The sequence below is a fragment of the Microcaecilia unicolor genome, chromosome 7 (genome assembly GCF_901765095.1).
Source record: "Microcaecilia unicolor chromosome 7, aMicUni1.1, whole genome shotgun sequence".
NCBI classification, from domain to species: Eukaryota; Metazoa; Chordata; class Amphibia; order Gymnophiona; family Siphonopidae; genus Microcaecilia; species Microcaecilia unicolor.
Genome location: NC_044037.1, coordinates 285,143,086 through 285,166,956, shown reverse-complemented (window position 1 = coordinate 285,166,956; position 23,871 = coordinate 285,143,086). Strand labels below are relative to the sequence as shown.

The following is a 23,871-nucleotide window of genomic DNA, read 5'->3' as shown; positions in this document are numbered from 1 at the left end:
AAGCACCTCTTCCACAATGTGTAAAAACGAAAACACATTAAGGATGAAAAGCTAGATGCAAGAGCCAAGTAGAAAGCTACATACTCAGACTGGTGTATGGCGTCATGTAGCGAGTACTTGCTGCTTTAAAATGAAGCTGAGTATTGCATTTATGTGTTGGATGTGCTATGTTACGTTCTTATTAAAAATGCATTTTCTGTGTTACACTCCAATTGCAAAAATAATGTGTACCTCAGTTAGAATGAATGGTGGAGTTACGTTTGTGTGATTAGGAAATATGAAACCATTTTGGCCCATAGGCGTCGACGAATTAAGTCTGTTTTTGAAGACCTGGGCTCGTTTAGATCACTTTTGTAAGGAGCCGCATAGCACCACTTGATTTTGTGTATCCATACTGTGTGTTTCCGGGTATTGTCATGGCTCTTTGATCTTCCTTTGTGTTTATTTGCGGGGGGGGGGGGGGGGGGGGTGTTTGGTTTTGTGTTTATTTTTTAGTTTACCTTTGTATTATCGGTATGAAAAAGCATTTAATAAACATATTTTTTAAAAATGCATTATTAAAAAAAATTGGAAATATTTAGTTCAAGGGGATGGCTCATTGAATTCTTTTTCTGTATTTTAAGGATCTTGTCAATGACTGGGCTCTTCTTGATCGCCTTTGGAACTGGAGGTATCAAGCCTTGTGTGGCTGCATTTGGTGGGGACCAGTTTGAAGCAGAACATGTGAGATTTTATTTAACAAAAGGCATAAAAGCAGGTCCAAGAAGTCAGATAGCGCAGGCAGTCAATTGATAAGAGGTGACACTTTCAAACTGTATGAACATTCACCAAGAGTTACAGTAATTGCCAATGTAACACTATTCAGGTGCACATTTTCAGGGCATTCTGTAAAGGGGGTGCCTTTATTTAGGCATCAGTCGGGGCACAACTTTATAGGATGGTAGCAATATACGCATAGATGATGTCAGTACCAGGGGCGTAGCCAGACTTCGGTGGGAGGGGGGTCCAGAGCCTGAGTTGAGGGGGCACATTTTAGCCCCCCCGCCGCTGCGACCCCCTGCCACTTTTGAACCCCCCCACACCTCTGCCGCCGCCGCCAGGTACCTTTGCTGGCGGGGATCCCCAACCCCCGCCAGCCAAAATCCTCTTCAGTGCCGGTTTCCGGTGCATTCGCCGATCTGTTTCTGTGAGTCCTGACTCCTGACGTCCTGCATGTTCCTACGTGCAGGACGTGCATGCAGGATGTCAGGAATCAAGACTCACAGAAACAGATCAGCGAATGTGCGGAGACCGGCGCTGAAGAGGACTTCGGCTGGCAGGGGTTGGGGACCCCCATCAGCAAAGGTACCTGGCAGCGGGGAAGGGTTGGTGGCGGGATGGGGGGGTCGAAAGTCGAGGGGACCAAGGCTAAATCTGTGGAGGCCCATGCCCCCATGGCCCCACCTAGCTGCGCCCCTGGTCAATACTTGCCATTTATGCATGTAAGCACTAGGCTCTGTTCTATTAAAAGTGCACCTAATTGCTTAGCACAAAACTGTGAGGGTGTGTTCTTATGCGTTCTGCCTAGCAACGCGGTACTTCCCACCCCTAGCGCGCTGTCATAGCCAGCACTACAAAAATATATTTATTTTTGCAGTGCCGGAGCGTACCTGGCAGTCCGGTTACCACCAGGGTAGTGCAGGAGCCCTTACCGCCACTTCAATGGTTGGCGATAAGGGCTCCCCCACCAAAATGGCCGTGCGGCAAGTGCTTTACTTGCCGCACGGCCATTTCCTGCAGGAAGGAGAGACTTCCCTTTTACCTGCTGCGGTAAAAGGGGGGCCTTGGCGCGCGTGAAAAACATATGGCGACGCCAGCTCAGGCCCCCTTTTGCCGCAGTTTGGTAAAAGGGGCCCAAAATGATTGATGTGGACCAGCATTTTACAAAGTACTTACAAATTTCTTCTCATGCATTCTGCAAGGCCAGATTGGAGGAACCAAGCAGCTGCAGAGTTTCCCCAGGTACAGCGGCTGAAGAATGCAGGATGGAGTCTAGAGCAGCACTGCTTAGGCTGTGGGATTCCTCATGCCTTGCAGGAGGGATTCTGGAGCATCAATGTTGAGTGGCTGCAGGGTTCCCCTGGCAAATGTGAAAAACAGTCTTCAATGCAGCAGGAGGAGTCTGGTAGGGAAAATGAAGTGTGGGGCAAGTGGGTAATGGCTGCAAAAGAGGTGATGTTGGCCAAAGATGGAATATTTGCTCTAGGGGGTGGGGCAAGAGTAGTTGAGTTCGGAGGGGGTAGGTTTCCTGGAAGGGGTAAGAGCGATAGAGGTTAAGGGACGTTAATGGGGGTGGGGGATATGGTTGACTGATGACAACAGAGATTGCTGGAGGGTAGAGATCAATTGATTGAGACCAATAAAAAGGAAGTACTTGGGAGGGAGGGGATGTGCTTATTTACTCCTAAAACATCTCTTAGAAAATCTCATTCATTGACCTTAAATCGCACTCATTGGGGTGGTAAATGTCACTCTTTGAAATGGACTACTCTTGGCATTCTGGTCATTGCCTGGTGATGACCAAGTTGAAGTGTTATGGGTTACAAAATCAACGATTGATTAGAAACACATCAATCTGCTCTGAAGATTAATAATTTTGCTTTATTTGAACATCATTCATGACTGTGTTTGAACTTAACAATAGTGCACCGAGTTCTCCCTTCCAAATTATTCTCAACCTTATTTCTCTGTGGTTGCAATATGAGAATGTTTTCTATGACCGTATTTAATATATTTGTGTTGACATTTGGAAGTTATTGATTAAGAAAAAAGTTGTCATGCAAAGAGTCCAGTTTATTATTCTTACTTACATTTCCAGGTAACAGAAAAAAAAGCATTATAAAGGTAGTCAAATATTAATTTCAATGTACTGATGTTTCCATTTCTTCTGTTTTAGGCACAAGCGCGAAGTAAATTCTTTTCAATTTTCTATTTAGCCATTAATTTAGGAAGCCTTATATCTACATTTGCAACCCCTGCACTACGAGGTTGGTATTGTTCTACAATGGTGACTGAGTGGATTTGTCATTAAATGCAATAAGTGTGACCATTTAAGTTTGGTCCTTGGGCAAACAATTGTGGTTGCCGTGTTAGTCCACAGATTTATTTCGAGAACAAGAGCCAACAAACAACCCATATGTGACATCATTTTATTTGATTAATTTACTATAAGTATGGCTAACTTTTGAGAATTAGCTACTCTTCGTTAGATGTTTTATTTTTTGGATCTAGGTCACAAGATCCCTGGTGGCCCTAGTGGGCCCCTAGACTCTTCATCCCCCAAAGATCTCCCTGATGGCCCAAATGTCCCTCTTGAACCCCTCACTCCCATCCCTTAATCGGTGGTCCAAGTGAACCCCCAACCTCCCTATTACACCTCTAAATTCGGGAAGCAAGAGGGATGCCCATGTGCTCGTGCTTTTGGTGCCACCGTCTTCCAGATAAAGTCTCAGCCCAGTTGTATCACGATAGCTAACCTAATCGTTAGAGCAGCAAGTCAAGAATCAGGGACGTCTGGTTCAATCCCACTGTGCCTCCTTGTGATCTTGGACAAACCATTTAACCCTCTATTGCCTCAGGTCCAAATATAGACTGATAGCCCTTTGGGGACAGAAACTTATTTACCATACTTGAATGTAACTTGCCTTGCGCTATAACCAGAAAAGGTGTGAACTAAATCCAGAATTCCTTCCCTCTCAATTCCTCTTCATCTTATAGTAAGTTCTTGTTGGTTCAGGTACTCTGTAATAAATGTTTGGAAGGTAACAGGTGAGTGGACCTTACACTGAACTGGAATTTTTTTTGTCTACCTTTCTACTTAACTGTACAGCTTCATAGGCAGTGAGGGCATAATAGCAGTGTTACCTAAGTATTCAAAATAATTTATAGAAGTAAACCTTATGGAGTTAAACCTTTCTTCCCAAGGGAAATATTCCGCAGCCTGGTACAATCAATGGTGTTAAGCCACTTGGATTACTGTAATGCCATTTACGCCGGATGCAAAGAACAAATCACTAAGAAACTCCAAACTGCCCAAAACACTGCAGCCAGACTCATATTTAGAAAAGCGAAATACGAAAGCGCCAAACCCCTAAGAGAAAAACTACACTGGCTCCCACTGAAAGAACAAATTGTGTTCAAAATCTGTACCCTGGTTCATAAAATCATTCATGGTGAGGCCCCGACATACATGTCAGACCTCATAGACTTACCAACCAGGAACACAAAAAGATCAGCACACACATTCTTGAACCTCCACTACCCCCAGTTGCAAAGGACTTAAATATAAATCAATATATGCATCTAGCTTCTCCTACATCAGCACGCAACTGTGGAATGCACTACCAAAGGCCTTAAAAATAATGCACGACTTAACAGCCTTCCGGAAGTTACCAAAGACCAACCTGTTCAAGAAGACATACCATAATGAACCATCATAAATGACCTACATCAAAACTCTATCAGAACCAAATAAAGCCGAATTCTTTACACCTGAATGCATCAAACAATTTGTCACCAATGAACATTAACGCGTTACCCTTTATATCTTATGCCTGAATGAACTGTTTATCCAACTTATTTTATAATTTTACCTTAAATTTATGAACTTTAATGCAACAATACTTTGTATTTCTCATGCCAGAAATGGCAGTCGCCATTACGGCATAATGTAGGCCACATTGAGCCTGCAAAAAGGTGGGAAAATGTGGGATACAAATGCAACAAATAAATAAATAAATAAAGTACAAGGGCCCCGATGCTCAAAGCAAATCGGCCTTGCAACATTTCATTTAGACTGGTTTTAACCAGTTTAACTTGTACGTTGTTTTGCGCCTAATGCATAAAGTGTCTCGGTGCTGCTTTTACCATTTGAGGAAACAGCGACCGAAAATGCTATGCAAATATAAGAAAAGAAGCTCGTTTGTACTGAAATAAGCATTCCATGTGATGCACAGACATTTTCGAGCAATGCACAGAAAGCAGCGTCTACCTGTAACTTTCAAAATTTTCCAGCAGGTCTGAAGGTGTCATTGCATGAGGGCGACTTCTCGGTGAACCAGTCTGCTAGCATTTTTTAATAGCATATACACGTGTGTAGGAAATGTGTCATATGTGCAGGAGATGTGCCATATGTGTGTTCCGCCTGTAGAAAAAGGAAAGCAGTCTGCTTGCATTTTTAAATAGTATTTGCACATGTGTGGGAAATGTGCCATGTGTATGGGAAATATGCCATGTGCGTGTATTTATATGTGTGTGTTCTGCACATAACTGTATAAAAAGTTGTCATGGAACAATAAACAATGAAACAACCCTCTGTGAACACATTTGATGTCCGTCTATGGCGCACGCAAAAAGGTTTGCTTTATGGCAGGAGTCTACTGCAAAGGCTGTCGGGGGATCATTTTCTCTCACTATAGAATTTCATTGCAATAGAAGCCAGTTCTTTACAAGTGCTTGTATCTTGTGCTCTTATAAGTACTTGCATCTTGCGTTTGTCTGCAACAGGAGACATGGATGGACGTTTCTTCCTGCACTTTCTACAGGTGTATGAAGATGATGAGCTCAGGAGAGAGGACGATGAGGAAAGGAAGGAAGTACAGCAGCTGCTGATTAGGCCTCTGCATGCCCATCCCTGGTGGTGAGTGTATCTCACACAGGTGGCCTTGGAAAAAATGTTGGACAAAAGAGTGGAGGAAGAGTACCGTTTAGCCAGAACTGCTATATATGTGTTATGACTGGGGATGTGTGAGCCCTTGTGCCCCGACTGAGCACGGCGAAGAAGGAGTGACACCGCACTCGGTCAGGCAGCCAGACAACCCCTAGCTTCACCTGCACTTAGCCACTGCCCCCCAGGAGTTGAGCCCCTGGGTTCGAGTGGCCAGCAGGACTTCCGGAACCAGCGGGGTTGCACGACCACTGACCAGACAGGTGGGCAAACAAACACAGTCCAGAGCCTGTAAATGTCAAGGCAGGCAGCAACACAACGCGTGGTCAGTAAGCAATCCAAGGTCAGGAACACAGGAAACCACTGGAACAGATGAAGACCACAACCTCTACGCGAATAGAAGCCGAAGCATGGAAGGACTGGAAACAGGGCTTTAAATAGTGCAGGGATTAGGCTCAACCATGCGCAGCTGTTCCAAGATGGCTGCCCCCATCAGCAGAGTCGCACAATGCCCAAACATGGGCTTCCTTCCTGTTCTCGTAAACAAGATGGCTGCCCCCTCCTGAGCTAGCCAAGATGGCTGCTGTCCCTGCTCCAAGCCGGATGACGGCTGCCGGACTAGGAAACCGAAACATGGCTGACTCCCCTGAGTCAACCAAGATGGCCGTGGTCTTGATCCAAGCTAAATGACGGCTGCCAGACTTAGGAAACAGAAACTGAAACAGACCTTCCTAAGCCTGATCCTCAGCCCTTTCTGAGGAACCCGTGGCCCGAGCCAGTCTGGAGGAGCGCCAAACAGGTGAGGAACGTGACAATATGAACTATATGAGGACATCAGAGCTGATATTGATCCTCCAACAGCTTGATCTCATTCAGTACCTGGGCTGGTGAAGTTGCTGACAGTCTTGCAGTTCCTTGGCATGGGAACCTTCCAGCATGTGATAGGGGGTTCCAGAGGTGTGGACCAGTCTACTGTGTGTAGACATTTGACCCAGGTACCTCGAGCCCTGAAAAAATGTGCCAAGCAGTATATCAAGTTCCCGGAGGAGGAAGACCAACTGTGGGAATTAAAACAGGACATTTTTCAAATTGCTGGTATGTCTAACGTCTTGGGAGCTATTGACTGCACCCATGTGCTATTCCACCCCCTCCCCATTGAACGACAAAATGTAGTACCGCAACTGCAAGCTTGGATGCTTTTTGAACATCCAGGTGGTCTGTGATGCTAAGCTGAGGATCCTGGATGTCATGTCCAAGTTCCCCGGGAGCTGCCATGACTCATACATCCTTGCAAACTCTGCCCTTGGGTGTAATTTTGCAGATGGTAAATTCGGTCACAGATGGCTACTGGGTGAGTGTTATTGTCAAGTACCACATGGGAGGGTAGAGGTTCAGAGAGGGGGGAGGTGGGGCAGAGGTTTGGAGTATTGGGGGGAGGTGGGAGGAGGAGTGTACAAGTTTGCAGCTGTTCTAGTGAAAAATACCACTGGACAGTTGGGTGGAGGGGTTGGGTGAGGCTATGCCAACCTTTAAAGAACTTGAGTGATTGATAAGTTATACATCACTAATTGACAGTTGTGTTCATATAGTGGATGGCAGATACAGATGCAAGCTGTGGTTGATGACCCTGAACAGTAGTAGAGAGGCACCCACATCTCAATCAGGGGTACCATCGAGCGTACTTTCGGGGTATTGAAGAGCCGGTTCCGCTGCTTGCATCTTTCTGGAAGATCCTTGCAGTATTCCCCTGACAAGGTGGCGGGCAATGTGACCGTGTGCTGCATTGCACCTGAGGCATCAACCTGAGACCACTGGGATTAGATGTTGCCAGGGGAAATGTGGTGCGATGGAAGCTGATTGAAGAGTATTTCCATTCCTTAGTTAGTAGGGGGGGTGGGGGTGGAAGCCACAGGTCTGTAACTGGAAACTACATCTCGTGTGATCTTGCTGTTTTTTGGGATGGGGGTTAGGATGATGCCTCCTTTCTCCTTGGAGAATCAGCCCTGGTGAAACATGGATGTGATGTGTTTCGTTAGGCAATGTATGAATGCATCCGGTGTGTTCTTCAGCAGGAAATTCAGACAGCTTCTTTCTAAAACTTTATTAAACTCTCATACAACTTCATTGGGATAATTATTCGAACATAGCGCTGCATGATACGAGAACTGTAACTGAAATACTTTCTTTGGCTTGACCCTCTGCAGAAAGAAAATGTAGATAAATAATATTTCTTCTATGCAGGATTAGACCCTGAGGAGCAATAAAATCATGTAAGTGGGCACAGATCCTGACAACATTTTGTTCCTTTGTTTTATACATGTCAAATACTGAACATGTTGTAAAAATATAAAAATATAGTACTTATATTTTTTTGTCCCCAGCTAGAATTCCTGTAACCTAATTAAAAAGGATTCCTCATAGAGAAAACATATTTTATTTGTATCAGTGAATCAACTGTCCATCATGGATATTTGTGAGGGGGGCCAGGTAGGGACACCAGAAATTTTGTTTGGGGGGGGGGGGGCAAAAGGGGAAGCCTGTCCAGGGCTGAGTGGATGGTAGGCAACTCTTCTCTCTACCAACCCTTCCATAAAGGAATCCTGCTCAGAAGGAAGGGATCCCCAGAAGCTTAGCCGGTGGTGGGAGGCAGGGCTGGTGGTTGGGAGGTGGGGATAGTGCTGGGCAGACTTATACGGTCTGTGTCCGAGCCGGTGGTGGGAGGCGGGGATAGTGCTGGGCAGACTTATACGGTCTGTGCCCTGAAAATGACAGATACAAATCAAGGTAAGGTATACACAAAAAGTAGCACATAAGAGTTTATCTTGTTGGGCAGACTGGGTGGACCGTGCAGGTCTTTTTCTGCCGTCATCTACTATGTTACTATGACTAAGAGCATATTTCTCAAAATCCACCTTCCGCATTCTAGTTCAAAGCTTTGTTCTGTCCCAGTTAGACTACTGCAATGCAGTCTATGCAGGATGCCGAGAATTGCGGTGCATCCAAATACACCACACAACACCACTGCTGCAAGACTTTTAAAACATATGTTTAAACTCTGCAGAGATGCGATGCACCAGGATCTCCAGCTCCTAAGCACTGAAGTTTGGTGCACGTTTCTTATTAGGTTTAGTACTTTGAGGCTGCATGTGCTCCTCCATGTGGGGCTGACTCCGCTGCTTATCTAGAAAAGAAATAAAAGAAAACCAAATACTAGATGCAAAGGTTGCACACCAAGGAATGAAAACAAAAAAAACGCACCCATCTACTCTCAAAAAAAACCCAAACAACAAAAGAGTACACCACTGCAAACTGCAAGTATGCACCGTTACAAAAGCTTAAATGGCCGTTGTGAACAGCAAAGGTATAATAAAAGTACCAGCTTTTAAAGTGGATTTGCGACATGTTACTACACTTCAGTGCGTTACTGCGTGGTTTTACTGTAGATGGCTATGATGTGTGCCTTGGATGCAGTTGTTTTGCCATTCTTTTTTTTTTTCTGGGGCATACACAGAACATCGATACTTGCTGTGAGACCATTGTACCCATGCACCAGGCACTTTTTTTTTTTTTTTGTTACATTTGTACCCCGCGCTTTCCCACTCATGACAGGCTCAATGCGGCTTACATGGGGCAATGGAGGGTTAAGTGACTTGCCCAGAGTCACAAGGAGCTGCCTGTGCCTGAAGTGGGAATCGAACTCAGTTCCTCAGGACCAAAGTCCACCACCCTAACCACTAGGCCACTCCTCCACTGTTGCTACTATTTGAGATTCTACATGGAATGTTGCTATTCCACTAGCAACATTCCATGTAGAAGTCGGCCCTTGCAGATCACCAATGTGGCCGCGCAGGCTTCTGCTTCTGTGAGTCTGACGTCAGACTCACAGAAACAGAAGCTTGCGCAGCCTTCTACATGGAATGTTGCTAGTGGAATAGCAACATTCCATGTAGAATCTCCAATAGTAGCAACATTCCATGTAGAATCTCCAATAGTATCTATTTTATTTTTGTTACATTTGTACCCTGCGCTTTCCCACTCATGGCAGGCTCAATGCGGCTTACATGGGGCAATGGAGGGTTAAGTGACTTGCTCAGAGTCACAAGGAGCCGCCTGTGCCTGAAGTGGGAATCGAACTCAGTTCCTCAGGACCAAAGTCCACCACCCTAACCACTAGGCCCTTGCAAATCACCAATGTGGCCGCGCAGGCTTCTGCTTCTGTGAGTCTGACGTCCTGCACGTACGTGCAGGACATCAGACTCACAGAAACAGAAGCCTGCGCAGCCTTCTACATGGAATGTTGCTAGTGGAATAGCAACATTCCATGTAGAATCTCCAATAGTATCTATTTTATTTTTGTTACATTTGTACCCTGCGCTTTCCCACTCATGGCAGGCTCAATGCAGCTTACATGGGGCAATGGAGGGTTAAGTGACTTGCCCAGAGTCACAAGGAGCTGCCTGTGCTGGGAATCGAACTCAGTTCCTGCACATAGAGCTTCCGGAGATCTCATTAGCATGCCATTTCCTTTGAGCATCGATCACTGTTCCACGTTCAGTAAGTTCAGCCATGGCTATACACATACGCAGATGTTAATGGTGACTTTTGAGCATTAGCCCCTTCGTAACCAGGGGCGTAGCCAGACCCCCAATTTTGGGTGGGCCTGGGCCCAAGATGGGTGGGCAGAAGAACCCCAGCCGCTCCTACAGGTGATTTGGTCTCTCCTTCTCTCGCCTGCGTGCCATATGGTCTCAAACATCCCCCCTATCCTGCATACCTTTTAAATAGCAGATTTTCACTGGCAGTGAGAAGCAACTAATACATACTGGTCATGTTGGCCCTACAGCCTTCCCACTGCTGCAACTTCCTGTTTCCACATAGGCGGGAATACGTCAGAGGGAAGGCTATGGGGCCGGTGTGAGCAGTATGTATCAGTCGCTGCTTGCTGCAGGTGAAGATCTGCTATTTACAAGGTATGCAGGAGGGACAGTTGTTGGGAGCTTTCAGCTAGTGGGGCTTCGGAATCCCTGCCAGCCACATCATAGATGTGCTGCTACTGGGTGGGCCTGAGCCCAAAGTGGCTGGGCCTGGGCCCACCTAGGCCCACCCTTGGCTACGCCACTGTTTGTAACTAATTACTTTGAAACAGTGAATCAGATATGCTGCTATTTGGAAGGCCTGGAAAGAGTGAGAGAGAGGACGCAACCTTTAGAATTTTTCCGTCCTTAAATCTCACTGTATTTTCAGAAGAGTTTCAACCTGACTTCAAGTGAACATGGCCTCCGTTGTTTAAATAGGCTGTCTGCTGCTGGACTCAACCCATTTTAAGGTCAATTCTCTAACCTGGGCACCCACAGCTAGGCATTCATTATCCTTTATCCCACAGATTCTATATATGGTGGCCAAAGCTGCTTGGGCAAATTTGGCAGTGCTTCCAAATTACGTGATCACCTTAATTGTTTAACAAGCCAATCGGTGCTGATGATTGGCCAGTAGCAAACAATTGCCAACACTAATTGGCACTAATTAGAATTTACGCACGCAAGTTTCTAAGTGCATTCTTTAAAGTGGTGCGTGTAAATTCTAATGTGCAGATCTCAAAAGGGGGTGTGGCCACGGGAGGGGCATGGGTGGATTGTGGGCTTTCCTAGAAACTACACGCACTGTTATGGAATATGCCTGTCATGCCAAGTTTTAACTGGTGTAAATGGTTACGCCTAAATTGAGTTGCGGGACCTGGAGCTATGCGCATTCTGTAAAGCATGATCTTCACCAGCCCCACCAGATCTCCAGCCCCCACTGAACCTGTGTCGGGAGGATCGGGGGGACAGCCCCCATGTCGCTGGCTGGGGGTGGGGGTTTATTGGGGGCACAGGGCCATTCTGTTTGGGGTCTGGTGGTCCCACGGACCTCCAGCCCCTGTGTTTGTCTGGGCTTTTGACAGATCAGGCACAATCCTCCTGCACTTTAACCTATGATCAGAAATAATAGTGCGCATAGATTTGCATGCTATTATCTCTGATCCTAAGGGCGATAAAGCCCCGCGCTGTTTGGAACAGCGTGGGTTCAATCATCTGGGCATCTGTGTCCCATTTTTCACTCTGGACCCAACGCCCCCCACCCAGTTCCATATGCTAAGTCCAAAGACAGACATACATTTCCATGCGTGACGTATGATATCATCCTGGATAACGCCATGTCCCTCCTGCCGTGGTTTTGCCCTTTGCCAGTGGAATGTTTTAGGATACCAATGAGTAGCTGTGTTTTTTTTTTGTCAAGTGAAATGTAGGAAAATATAGCAGCCTGACATATTACTGAGACTCTGCCCAGGATCAGTAATACTTAACTCATTTTCATTTTTCTCTGCCCTTCTCTAGGAGATGTTAAGTGCTTTGGAGGAGACTGCTATGCCTTGGCCTTCGGGGTGCCAGCAATACTTATGGTGATTGCCCTTGGTAGGTTGCGCTGTTGTTGCTGTTATCCGTGCTTTTATGACATCATAATATCACCAGCTGTGATTCACACAAGAACCATAGACAATCCTATCACTTTCTATTAGAGTGGGTTTGATTCAGGTTTTATTATCCCAGTCCCAGGGTCACACCTAGCAAATCAGGTTTTCAGGCTATTGACATGAGATAGATCTGCAAATAATGGAGGGTCTGGCTGACGGCAGCCTGTCATGCTGCTGCCACCTGCGACTGATGTTAACTTTACAGGACCATAGGGGAGTGATAGAGGTGAGGGACTGATGCTGGACATGGGAGGAGGGAAAAAGAGAGACTGGACCCGGGGGGGGGGGGGGGGGGGAGAGAGATGTCAGCCCAAGGGAAGGAGAGATGCCAAATCCATGGGGGAAGGGAGCAGAGAGAGAGAGGACAGGGGCGCTACTAAAGCAAGTTGGCTCAGGGCGTCACTACCCCTTGAGCCAACTTGGAATTGCACGTGGTAACCGGGCAGTAGCTCCAAATTGATGCACGTTGGACACACGTAAGCACCTACGTGCCTTAGTAAAAGGGCCCCTTAGCTGGTTAAGTTTGAGCCGGCCAACCCCCCCCCCCCCCCCGATATTTTCAATGCCTGTTACCAGAAATTGCCCGGCATTGAATATCCGGGGTCCGTGCTGATTGTGGCACTTAGGTGGGCTGCCTCTCGTGGGTTAAATTTCGGCCTCCATGGCACATAACACTGTTAGTATTGAATGCAGGGTAAAGAGTTTTCAGCACTGCGTTAACCGTAAAGCTCAGTCCATGGCCCCTTCCTCGTTAGTACATAGTGACTTAACTACCACATCCACAAAAATATATAGGGACAGGCTTATAAATATAGGAGGGACAGGTTTATGAACCTGAACATGTATACGCTGGAAGAGAGAAGGGAGAGAGACATGTTAGAGATGTTTAAATATCTCAAAGGCATTTATGTACAGGAGGTGATCCTTTTTCAACTGAAAGAGAGGCTGTGGTACGAGGGGGCATACGATGAAGTTAAGAGGGAATAGGCTTAGGAGTAATCTAAGAAAGTATTATTTCACGGAAAGGGTGGTGCAGGCATGGAATGACCTCCTGGTGGAGGTTGTGGAGTCGAGGACTGTGTCAAAATTTAAACAGGCATGGGATAAGCACATGGGATCACTTAGGAAAAGGAAGAGTTAGGGGTTACAGAGGATGGGCCATTTGGTCTTTATTTGCCGTCATGTTTCTATGTTTCTATAGTGTTAACCAGCTGTTAATGTACTACTACTACTACTACTTATCATTTCTATAGCGCTACAAGGCATACGCAGCGCTGTACACCATACAAAAAAAGACAGTCCCTGCTTAAAAAGCTCACAATCTAAAAATGGAATGTGGCTAGTGGAATAGCAACATTCCATGTAGAATCTCAAATAGTAGCAACATTCCATGTAGAATCTCCAATAGTAGCAACAGAATCTCCAATAGTAGCAACATTCCATGTAGAATCTCAAGTAATAGCAACATTCCAGAATTTCAACTAGTAGCAACATACCATGTTCCACTGCACTAACCACTAGGCTACTCCTCCACCAGCAACATTCTCCCCTTGCAGATCAGCAACGCCGCCGCACGGGCTTCTGTTCCTGTGAGTCTGACGTCCTGCACGTTGCTGATCTGCAAGGGCAGGCTTCTACATTACTACTACTACTACTTATCATTTCTATAGCGCTACAAGTCATACGCAGTGCTGTACACCATACACAAAAAGACAGTCCCTGCTCAAAGAGCTCACAATCTAAAAACAGAATGTTGCTAGTGGAATAGCAACATTCCATGTAGAATCTCAAATAGTAGCAACAGAATCTCCAATAGTAGCAACATTCCATGTAGAATCTCAAGTAAAACCAACATTCCAGAATTTCAAATAGTAGCAACATTCCATGTTCCACTGCACTAACCACTAGGCTACTCCTCCACTAGCAACACTCCATCTAGAAGCCTGCCCTTGCAGATCAGCAACGCAGCCACGCAGGCTTCTGTTTCTGTGAATCTGACGTCCTGTACGTACAGAAGCCTGCGCGGCCGCTTTGCTGATCTGCAAGGGCAGGCTTCTACATTACTACTACTACTACTACTTATCATTTCTATAGCGCTACAAGTCATACGCAGTGCTTTACACCATACACAAAAAGACAGTCCCTGCTCAAAGAGCTCACAATCTAAAAACAGAATGTTGCTAGTGGAATAGCAACATTCCATGTAGAATCTCAAATAGTAGCAACAGAATCTCCAATAGTAGCAACATTCCATGTAGAATCTCAAGTAAAACCAACATTCCAGAATTTCAAATAGTAGCAACATTCCATGTTCCACTGCACTAACCACTAGGCTACTCCTCCACTAGCAACACTCCATCTAGAAGCCTGCCCTTGCAGATCAGCAACGCAGCCACGCAGGCTTCTGTTTCTGTGAATCTGACGTCCTGCACGTACAGAAGCCTGCGCGGCCGCTTTGCTGATCTGCAAGGGCAGGCTTCTACATTACTACTACTACTACTACTTATCATTTCTATAGCGCTACAAGTCATACGCAGTGCTTTACACCATACACAAAAAGACAGTCCCTGCTCAAAGAGCTCACAATCTAAAAACAGAATGTTGCTAGTGGAATAGCAACATTCCATGTAGAATCTCAAATAGTAGCAACAGAATCTCCAATAGTAGCAACATTCCATGTAGAATCTCAAGTAAAACCAACATTCCAGAATTTCAAATAGTAGCAACATTCCATGTTCCACTGCACTAACCACTAGGCTACTCCTCCACTAGCAACACTCCATCTAGAAGCCTGCCCTTGCAGATCAGCAACGCAGCCACGCAGGCTTCTGTTTCTGTGAGTCTGACGTCCTGCACATACGTGCAGGACGTCAGACTCACAGAAACAGAAGCCTGCGCGGCCGCTTTGCTGATCTGCAAGGGCAGGCTTCTACATTACTACTACTACTACTACTTATCATTTCTATAGCGCTACAAGGCATACACAGCGCTGTACACCATACACAAAAGACAGTCCCTGTTCAAAGAGCTTACAATCTAGATAAGACAGGTAACAGACAGAACAATTAAGGGTAAGGGAATAAAGAAATCAATAATGTACTGCGTTAACAGGTCTGTGTTGTCGTTATAGGGTAACAACAAACTAAAAATCCTTGACAATGTGAAGTGACTGACACCACTTTTTTATTTCTTTTTTTTTGTTGTTGCTTTTTTTAATGTATTATAAAATATGTAGGGGTCCTTTTACTAAGTTGCGGTAAGCACTAGCACATACTGCAGCTTAAAAAGGCGTACCACAGGATGTGCTGAGGCGCCGTGCAGTAAAATCCCATTGTTCATGCACAAACCACGTGCTAAAATTTTTTTCTCAGAGGGGGGGATGTCTGGGGATAGAGAATGAGCGTGACTGCGTGAATCAGTTAGCGCAGCCACATTACTATACGCGAACTGATTAGCCTGGGATTAGCTTGTGAGCCCTTACTGCCTACAAAATCGGTGGCATAAAGGCTCAGAGCGCTAATTTTGGATAATGGCCACGCGCTAATGGCAACGTTAGTGCATTCTACAAAAGAAATAGGGGAAAAGGGTGTGTCTCCGCAAGTACCATCAGTTTTATGAACGGAGTTAAATTTTTCTGACTGGCTGACCCTGAAGCAGCTAACAAAACGCTGGCCACCGCGGTCTGATTTATGAGAAAGCTGGAAGAAAGAGAGACCTGATCGCTAAGTACCTAGAGCTGCTTTTTTGATAAGCTTTTTTTTTTATTTCAATTTCACGATTTCACAATTGTAATAAGATTCCTCACAGAGGTTTTTTGGCCAATGATGAAGAAGCCCTTCCCTTTCAGCCATTAGCTGGGAGCTTCTTGAGGCTTTTTCCTCCCTTTCTTTAATTATTTTCACTGCTTACAAACAAATATTTAAAGAATCTTCTTTGATTTATATGTTGAAACATTAGTACATGGTTATTGGGGAAAATGGAAGATTGGCCATTTTCCGACTGTGGTATAAATGGCCTTAGCGTTTGGGAAAGACCAGAGTAAAGGTGCGGTAAGGCCACATTTTACCACAGCTTAGTAAAAGGACCCCACAGTGTGAAAGAAAATTTCAAAGATGAAAGCCACCCATCAGCTTAAGTGGCTAGCGGTTAACATGTGATGATGACTCCACAAGGCCTGGCCCTCCCTTTCCTAGCTCAATAGGCATAATTGATTTTCTAATCTCCTAATTGTGCAAAGCGAATCCACAATAGCGCTGTTTAATTAAAAAAAAACATCTTTATAAAAAGAATAGTGTGATTCCCTTCTGGTCCATTAAAAACATGTCACTATAAACTTGAACAAAATCACAATAATCTATATAAATAAAATCCCCCCTCAGAGTTCTGAAGCTCACTCCATCTGTGGCAGTGAAGCCCTGAACTCCTGTCCTCCTGGTAGGCTAGGCTACTATTGGGAGTTGGGACTACTCACCCTCAGTACTCAGCCACGCCCATCTGCTCCCTATAAAACTCACCCTCAACGTTCTATTGGCTTCTGACGTCACTGAAGCCAAGGTTCGTATGTTCGAAGCTCTGAAGCCTCGAAAAACACAGTCTCTGGGCCCGCCCTCGCGTCAAACGTTATGACGTTGAGGGCGGAGCCGGAACAATTCACCGCCCTCGCATCAAACGTTATGACGTTGAGGGCGGAGGCGGAGCAATTCACCAACATCGACGACGGGTCGAAAAACAGTCTCTGGGCCCCGCCCTCGCGTCAAACGTTATGACGTTGAGGGCGGAGCCGGAACAATTCACCGCCCTCGCATCAAACGTTATGACGTTGAGGGCGGAGGCGGAGCAATTCACCAACATCGACGACGGGTCGAAAAACAGTCTCTGGGCCCCGCCCTCGCGTCAAACGTTATGATGGTGAGGGCGGAGGCGGAGCAATTCACCGCCCTCGCGTCAAACGTTATGACATTGAGGGCGGAGGCGGACCAATTCACCAACATCGACGACGGGTGGGGGGGGGGCACAGGAAAGCCTTGCTAGCGCCCGTTTCATTGGCTCCAGAAATGGGCCTTTTTTTACTAATATAAAGTAACTTTTCTTGATACTGTGCACTGACAAAACGTTCTGCACCACCCCAAATCACAAAACGCCAAAATAGAAGGTCCAAAATGTCTATAGTTCAGTAAGTCCTTATTTTTAAATCTTTGTCATGAACCTGGAAACTTTCTTGGGCAATAGGGTCAAATGCTTGTAATGGCAGACTGTGCATTTGGTAAGCAGATTTTATTATTTGCTTTTGCTTAAGAAAAGGCTTATACAGGAGTTCTTCACTCTACATCACCGCTGTATAGTCTGACAGGTGACTTAGGTTGTAAAGATCTTCTCCGTTTACTTTTGGAGACATTGGACACACACATATATATATATTTCCAAACAAATTACATCCAGACCCTGACCCCTGAGGCAGGCGTTGTTTGACGCCGAAACACGGCCCGTGTCAGGTCACTTGTCAATAAAATACTCCTGTTATCCCAGTCTTGAAGGCCCAGTGTTGCTTTTTTTTTTTTGTTTGTAAGCAGTTAGGGGACATTTGTAAATTGATAATGGAAACCTTTGATATTTATCTGTGACCACCATGGCTTATATACAGATATGCAGTCTATAACTAGAGCTTAACAAGCCCACTACCCAATTTTTTTTTTCAGTTGTGTTTATTTCCGGAAATAGCCTATACAAAAAATTTCCCTCTGAGGGTGACATCTTGGGTAGCGTCTGCAGATGCGTTGGGGTAAGTTTTGTGTCTCTGCGTCTGAACTTTCTAGGTACTGTTCACATTCAGTGACACGACTTGTGAGAAAGTTTTCAGTGGTGATAAACACATGAACTGACTGCACACACCCAAACAAAAAGCATATTTGTAATTAGGTCATAGTAAATAAGGTGGAGGGGCATTTTCGAAAGAAACGTCTAAGTGTGAACTTGAACGTTTTACAAAGACATCCAAATTCAGAGGCGGGGAGAAGGTCATTTTCGAAAAAGATGGATGTCCATCTTTTGTGTTCGAAAATACCATAGACGTCCTTGGATTTGGACGTTTTTGATTTTCGGCCATTTTCGAAAACAAAAACGTCAAGTCCAAAACGTCCAAATGTGGGAGGAGCCAGCATTTTTAGTAGACTGGTCCCCCTGATATGCCAGGACAGCAGTCGGCACCCTAGGGGGCACTGCAGTGGACGTCATAAAATGCTCCCAGGTACACAGCTCCCTTACCTTGTGTGCTGAGGCCCCCAAAACCCACTACCCCCCAACTGTACACCACTACCATAACCCTTACAGGTGAAGGGGCGCACCTATATGTGGGAAGTTGAACGGGTATGAGTGGAGTTGAATGGGTAGATGTGAAGCGCCTGTTTACGCTTTCCAAAAATACTAGGACTAGGGGTCATGCGATGAAGCTACAATGTAGTAAATTTAAAACAAATCTGAGAAAATGTTTCTTCACTCAACGTGTAATTAAACTCTGGAATTTGTTGCCAGAGAATGTGGTAAAGGCCGTTAGCTTAGCGGAGTTTAAAAAGGGTTTGGACGGCTTCCTAAAGGAAAAGTCCATAGACCGTTATTGGGGAAAATCCACTATTTCTGGGATAAGCAGTATAAAATGTTTTGTACTTTTTTGGGATCTTGCCAGGTATTTGTGACCTGGATTGGTCACTGTTGGAAACAGGATGCTGGGCTTGATGGACCTTTGGTTTGTCCCAGTATGGCAATACTTATGTACTTATGTATGCCACAATCTGGGTTTCTGCCAGGTACTTGTGACCTGGATTGGCTACTGTTGGAAACTGGATACTAAGCTGGATGGACCATTGGTCTGATCCAGTATGGCTATTATTATGTTCTTATGGAACAGACTCAGAGGGTTTCTGGTGGGTTTTGGAGGGCTCGCTGTTTCCTCCACAAGTGTAACATGTAGGGGGGGGGGGTATGGGCCTGGATCCACCTGTCTGAAGTGCACTGCACCTACTACTAAACTACTCCAGGGAACTGCATGCGCTGTCATGGACCTGAATATGAAATCTGAGGCTGGCAAGTAATATTTTTATTTATGTTTTTTGAGGGTGGGAGGGGGTTAGTGTCAGGTTCTCAGGTTCAGAGCCCGCGGGGCCGGGCTCTGGAGCAAACGTGAGCCCTTGGGCTGCTGCCGAGGAGCGACAGCAGCAGGCAAAACCCACCAACCAACACTGGGTAAGCACACTGGCAGGGACTGCAGGCACTGCCCAGCGAACCGGAACACATGGACTGGAATCCCCCGGACTGGAGGACACAGAACTGGAACACTGGACTGCAATCCCCCGGACTGGAGGACACAGGACTGGAACACACACCGGACCGGAACACACTGGACTGGTCCGCACAGCTTCACCTGCACTTAGCTACTAAGCCCCCCAGAAGTTGAGCTCCTGGGTTCGAGTAGCCGGCAGGTCTTACTGGATACTGGATGACACAGGGACCAGGACTGGAAACAGAAGTGCTCCTAAACCTAAACTGATCTACGTGCTCCCAAGCCCTAAACCAGCAGGAGTGTTCCTAACAGTAAACTGACAAAAGGGCTTCCTAAGCCCTACACTAAACAGGAGCTCCTAAGCCCTGCTCAAGAAAGGGACTTCCTAAACCCTAAACTAACAGAGCACGGAACTAAACACAAAGCTAACACAGGTGCTACTAAGCACCAAGCTACAAGCAGAGCTCTACACTAATAAGCTAAACACAAAACTAACAAGCTACCTAAGCACTGCTCTAGCAAGCTAGATACAACTAAGAAGGTGCTTCCCAAGCACTACTCTGGCAAGCAACCAGAAGAGCTCCTAGCATTAAAAGGGAAGACAGGGGAGCCACAAGGAAAAAGAAGGGAAGCTAACACATAAGCCAAAAGTGATTCTAAATCACCAAACACCAACAGCAAAGACTGCAATGCTCCCAATAGCACAAACACCAGAAGTACTTCTAACAGCAAACTCTGCAGTGTTCCTAACAACACCAAACCCTGAAGTACTTCTATCAGCAACAGAGCTTCCAAAGCCCTACACACAGCAATGCTTCCAAAACCAAGAGGGAAAAGCAGGGGAACCATAAGGGAAAAGCAGGAAAGCTAAACACACAGTCACCAGTGCACACTGCACTAACACTAACCTGGCCCTTAGCAAAAGCAAGCAGGGAAACTAGACACAAAGTCAGAAGTGCACACTGCACCACCCTACCTAAAGCAAACACCACTGTTGCAAAGGCCCTGAAGGAAACAAGACCACTTCCTTATCAAGGCCCACCCTGATGATGTCACACTCCCTAGCCCCAGGCAACAGCACACTGACCCAGAGAGGCCCAACCCACACCAATGCAAAACCGTGAAGCACTTGAAGCCAGTACCCCCAAAGAGAGGTAGAGGTAACTCAGTCCACCCACACAGGTGCAGTATAATGAAACAATTAGAGCCATGCTGCTGGAAGCTGCCAGCACAGAGAGACAGAGCCAGCTCAGAAAGGACAGACAAAAGAAACAGAAGCCAGCTAAGAAGCTGACCCCCAGGAAAGAGGTAAGTTTGAGAGGGGTTCTGACCCCAATCATAACAGTTAGTGACCACTGGGGGAGTAAGGGGAGGACATCCCCGATTCCCTGCAGTAGTCATTTGGGGCACCTTTTTGTGCCTTATTCGTAATAAAAACAGGTCTAGTTGAAAACATCCAAGTTTTAGTCCTGGACGTCTTTGCTTTTTTCCATTATGGCTCAAAGAAGTCCAAGTCTTAGGAACGCCCAAGTCCCGCCTCTAACACGCCTCCGATACGCCCCCTTGAGATTTGGACGTCCTTACGACGGACTTCTGAGAAAGATGTCCAAAATGCGGTTTCGATTATACCGGTTTGGAAGTCTTTGTGAGATGGACGTCCAAATGCCGATTTATGCCACTTTTTGGACATCCACCTCTTTCGAAAATGAGCCCAATAGTAACATAGTAAATGATGGCAGATAAAGACCTGCACGGTCCATCCAGTCTGCCCAACAAGATAATCTCATTATACATGGTATGTGATACTTTATATGTATTCTTGAGTTTGATTTGTCCTTGCCATTCTCAGGGCACAGACCGTAGAAGTCTGCCCAGCACTGTTCTTGTACTAAAAGTTCTGAAGCTAATGTCGAAGCCCCTTAAAATTTACACTCAAGCCCATCCATTTCTATTCAGTCACGATCAGGGCGTAGACCATAGAAGTCTGCCCACACTGGTTTTGCTTCCCAATTACCAGCGTTGCCACCCAATCTCCGCTAAGTTTGCGTGCAGCCATTCTTTCTAAACAGGATTCCTTTATGTTTATCCCATGCATATTTGAATTCTATTACCATTTTCATCTCCACCACTTCCCATGGGAGGGCATTCCATGTGTCCACTACCCTCTCTGTGAAAAAATACTTCCTGACATTACTCCTGAGTCTGAACCCTTTCAATCTCAATTTGTGCCCTCTGGTTCTACCGCCTCAGGTCATTCCTGAGGCTCAGGCCACGTGAGATTACATTACATTGGAATTTATATTCCGCTTGTACCTTCTTACTTCTAGGCGGATCACAGCAAGAAATGTTTATTTTATTTGTTGCATTTGTATCCCACATTTTCCCACCTCTTTGCATGCTCAATGTGGCTTACATGGTACCGTAATCGGCATTAACCGATTCTGGTGTAACAAATACAAGTTGCGAGTAATATCAAGGTGATATTATGGTAGAGTGAGATACATGTATGGTAAAGACAATTGGGAAGAACTTAGTAAGGGAAGGAAGAGTAAGGATATGTCCGTTAACGATCTTCGGTTACGTTGTGTCGCAAATGTCCAGGTTTTTTATGTTGGGTCGTTGGGGTATGCGCTTCTGAACAGTTTTGTTTTTATTGCTTTCCGGAAATTCAAGTGGTCGAGTGTGGTTTTTACTGCTTTTGGTAGGGTGTACTACAGTTGTGCTCTCAGGTAGGAAAAGCTGGATGCATAGGTGGATTTGTATTTGAGTCCTTTGCTGCTTGGATAGTGGAGGTTTAGGTATGACCGTGCTGATTTTATGGTGTTTCTGAGTGGTAGGTCGATGAGGTCTGTCATGTATCCCGGTGCCTTGCCGTAGATGATTTTGTGAACTGTCGTGCAGATTTTGAATGTGATACGTTCCTTAATTGGAAGCCAGTGCAGTTTTTCTTGGAGTGGTTTGGTGCTGTCAAAACGCGTTTTTCCAAATATAAGCCTTGCTGCTGTGTCTTGGGCGGTTTGAAGTTTCTTTATGATTTGTTCTTTGCATCCCGCATAGATTCCGTTACAATAGTCTGCGTGGCTTAGTACCATTGACTGTACCAGGTTGCGAAACATTTCCCTCGGGAAGAATGGTTTCACACATTTTAGTTTCCACATTGACAGAAACATTTTCTTTATGGTGACTTTAGCTTGGGTCTCTAGTTGGAGGTTTCGGTCGATTGTTAATCTGAGAATTTTCAGGCTGTCTGAAATAGGGAGGGTGTATCCTGGGGTGTTAATGTTTGTGGGTTTGTATGTGTTGTATTGGGATGAGATGATCAGACAGTGTGTTTTTTTCTGTATTGAGTTTTAATTGGAATGCGTTTGCCCATGAGTTCATGATGTTTAAGCTAAGCTTGATTTTATTGGTGATTTCTGCCAAATCATGTTTGTAGGGGATGTATAGTGTGATGTCATCAGCGTAAATGAATGGATTAAGGCCTTGTGTGGATAAGTCTTTGGCTAGTGGGACCATCATAAGGTTGAAAAGGATCGGTGATAGTGGTGATCCTTGTGGTACTCCGCAATCTGGTTACCAGGGTGACGATATGTTGGTGCTTGATTTCACTTGGTATGTTCTGGTGGTTAGAAAGCCCTTAATCCAGTTGAGAGTGTTACCACCAATTCCGAAATAATCTAGGAGTTTTAGCAATATGTTATGGTTAACCATGTCGAACGCACTGGACATGTCAAATTGCTATCTCCTGCTTGAATTTGGTTATCTCCTTTCCTACTCTTGCCCCTTGAAAGGCAAATAGAGATTCAAAGATTTTTATTTTGCTTTTAATAGAAGGAAAACTAAATGGATTGAACATGCTTTCTCTACTCGATCTGGAAAAACTAGTAACATATTAGGTGACGGCAGAAAAAGACCTGTACAGTCTATCCAGTCTGCCCAACAAGATTAATTCATATGTGCTACTTTATATGTATACCCGACCTTGATCTGTATCTGCCATTTTCAGGTCACAGACCGTAGAAGTCTGCCCAGCACTAGCCCCGCCTCCCAACCACCGGTGCTGCCACCCAATCTCCACTAAGCTTCTGAGGATCCATACCTTCTGAACAGGATGGCTTTATGTTTATCCCACGCATTTTTGAATTCCGTTACTGTTTCATCTCCACCACCTCCCGCGGGAGGGCATTCCAAGTATCCACCAGTCTCTCTGTGAAGAAATAGTTCCTGACATTTTTCTTGAGTCTGCCCCCCTTCAACCTCATTTCATGTTTTCTAGTTCTACCACCTTCCCATCTCTGGAAAAGGTTCATTTGCTTATTTTTCAAACATTTGAACGTCTGTATCATATCACCCCTGTTTCTCCTTTCCTCCAGGGTATACATG

The 23,871-nt window shown here is 45.5% G+C and overlaps 1 protein-coding gene across 1 annotated transcript in view; it reads left to right on the top strand.

The window, feature by feature from the left end:
* The window catches only part of SLC15A2 (solute carrier family 15 member 2), a 219,214-nt gene that overhangs the window by 64,168 nt on the left and 131,175 nt on the right, over positions 1-23,871 (top strand). Inside the window, exons 5-8 of the mRNA XM_030210263.1 lie at positions 624-723; positions 2,936-3,026; positions 12,079-12,156; positions 17,912-17,994. Of these exons, the coding sequence (XP_030066123.1) occupies positions 624-723; positions 2,936-3,026; positions 12,079-12,156; positions 17,912-17,994 (352 nt within the window). The remainder of the gene's footprint in view (positions 1-623; positions 724-2,935; positions 3,027-12,078; positions 12,157-17,911; positions 17,995-23,871) is intronic.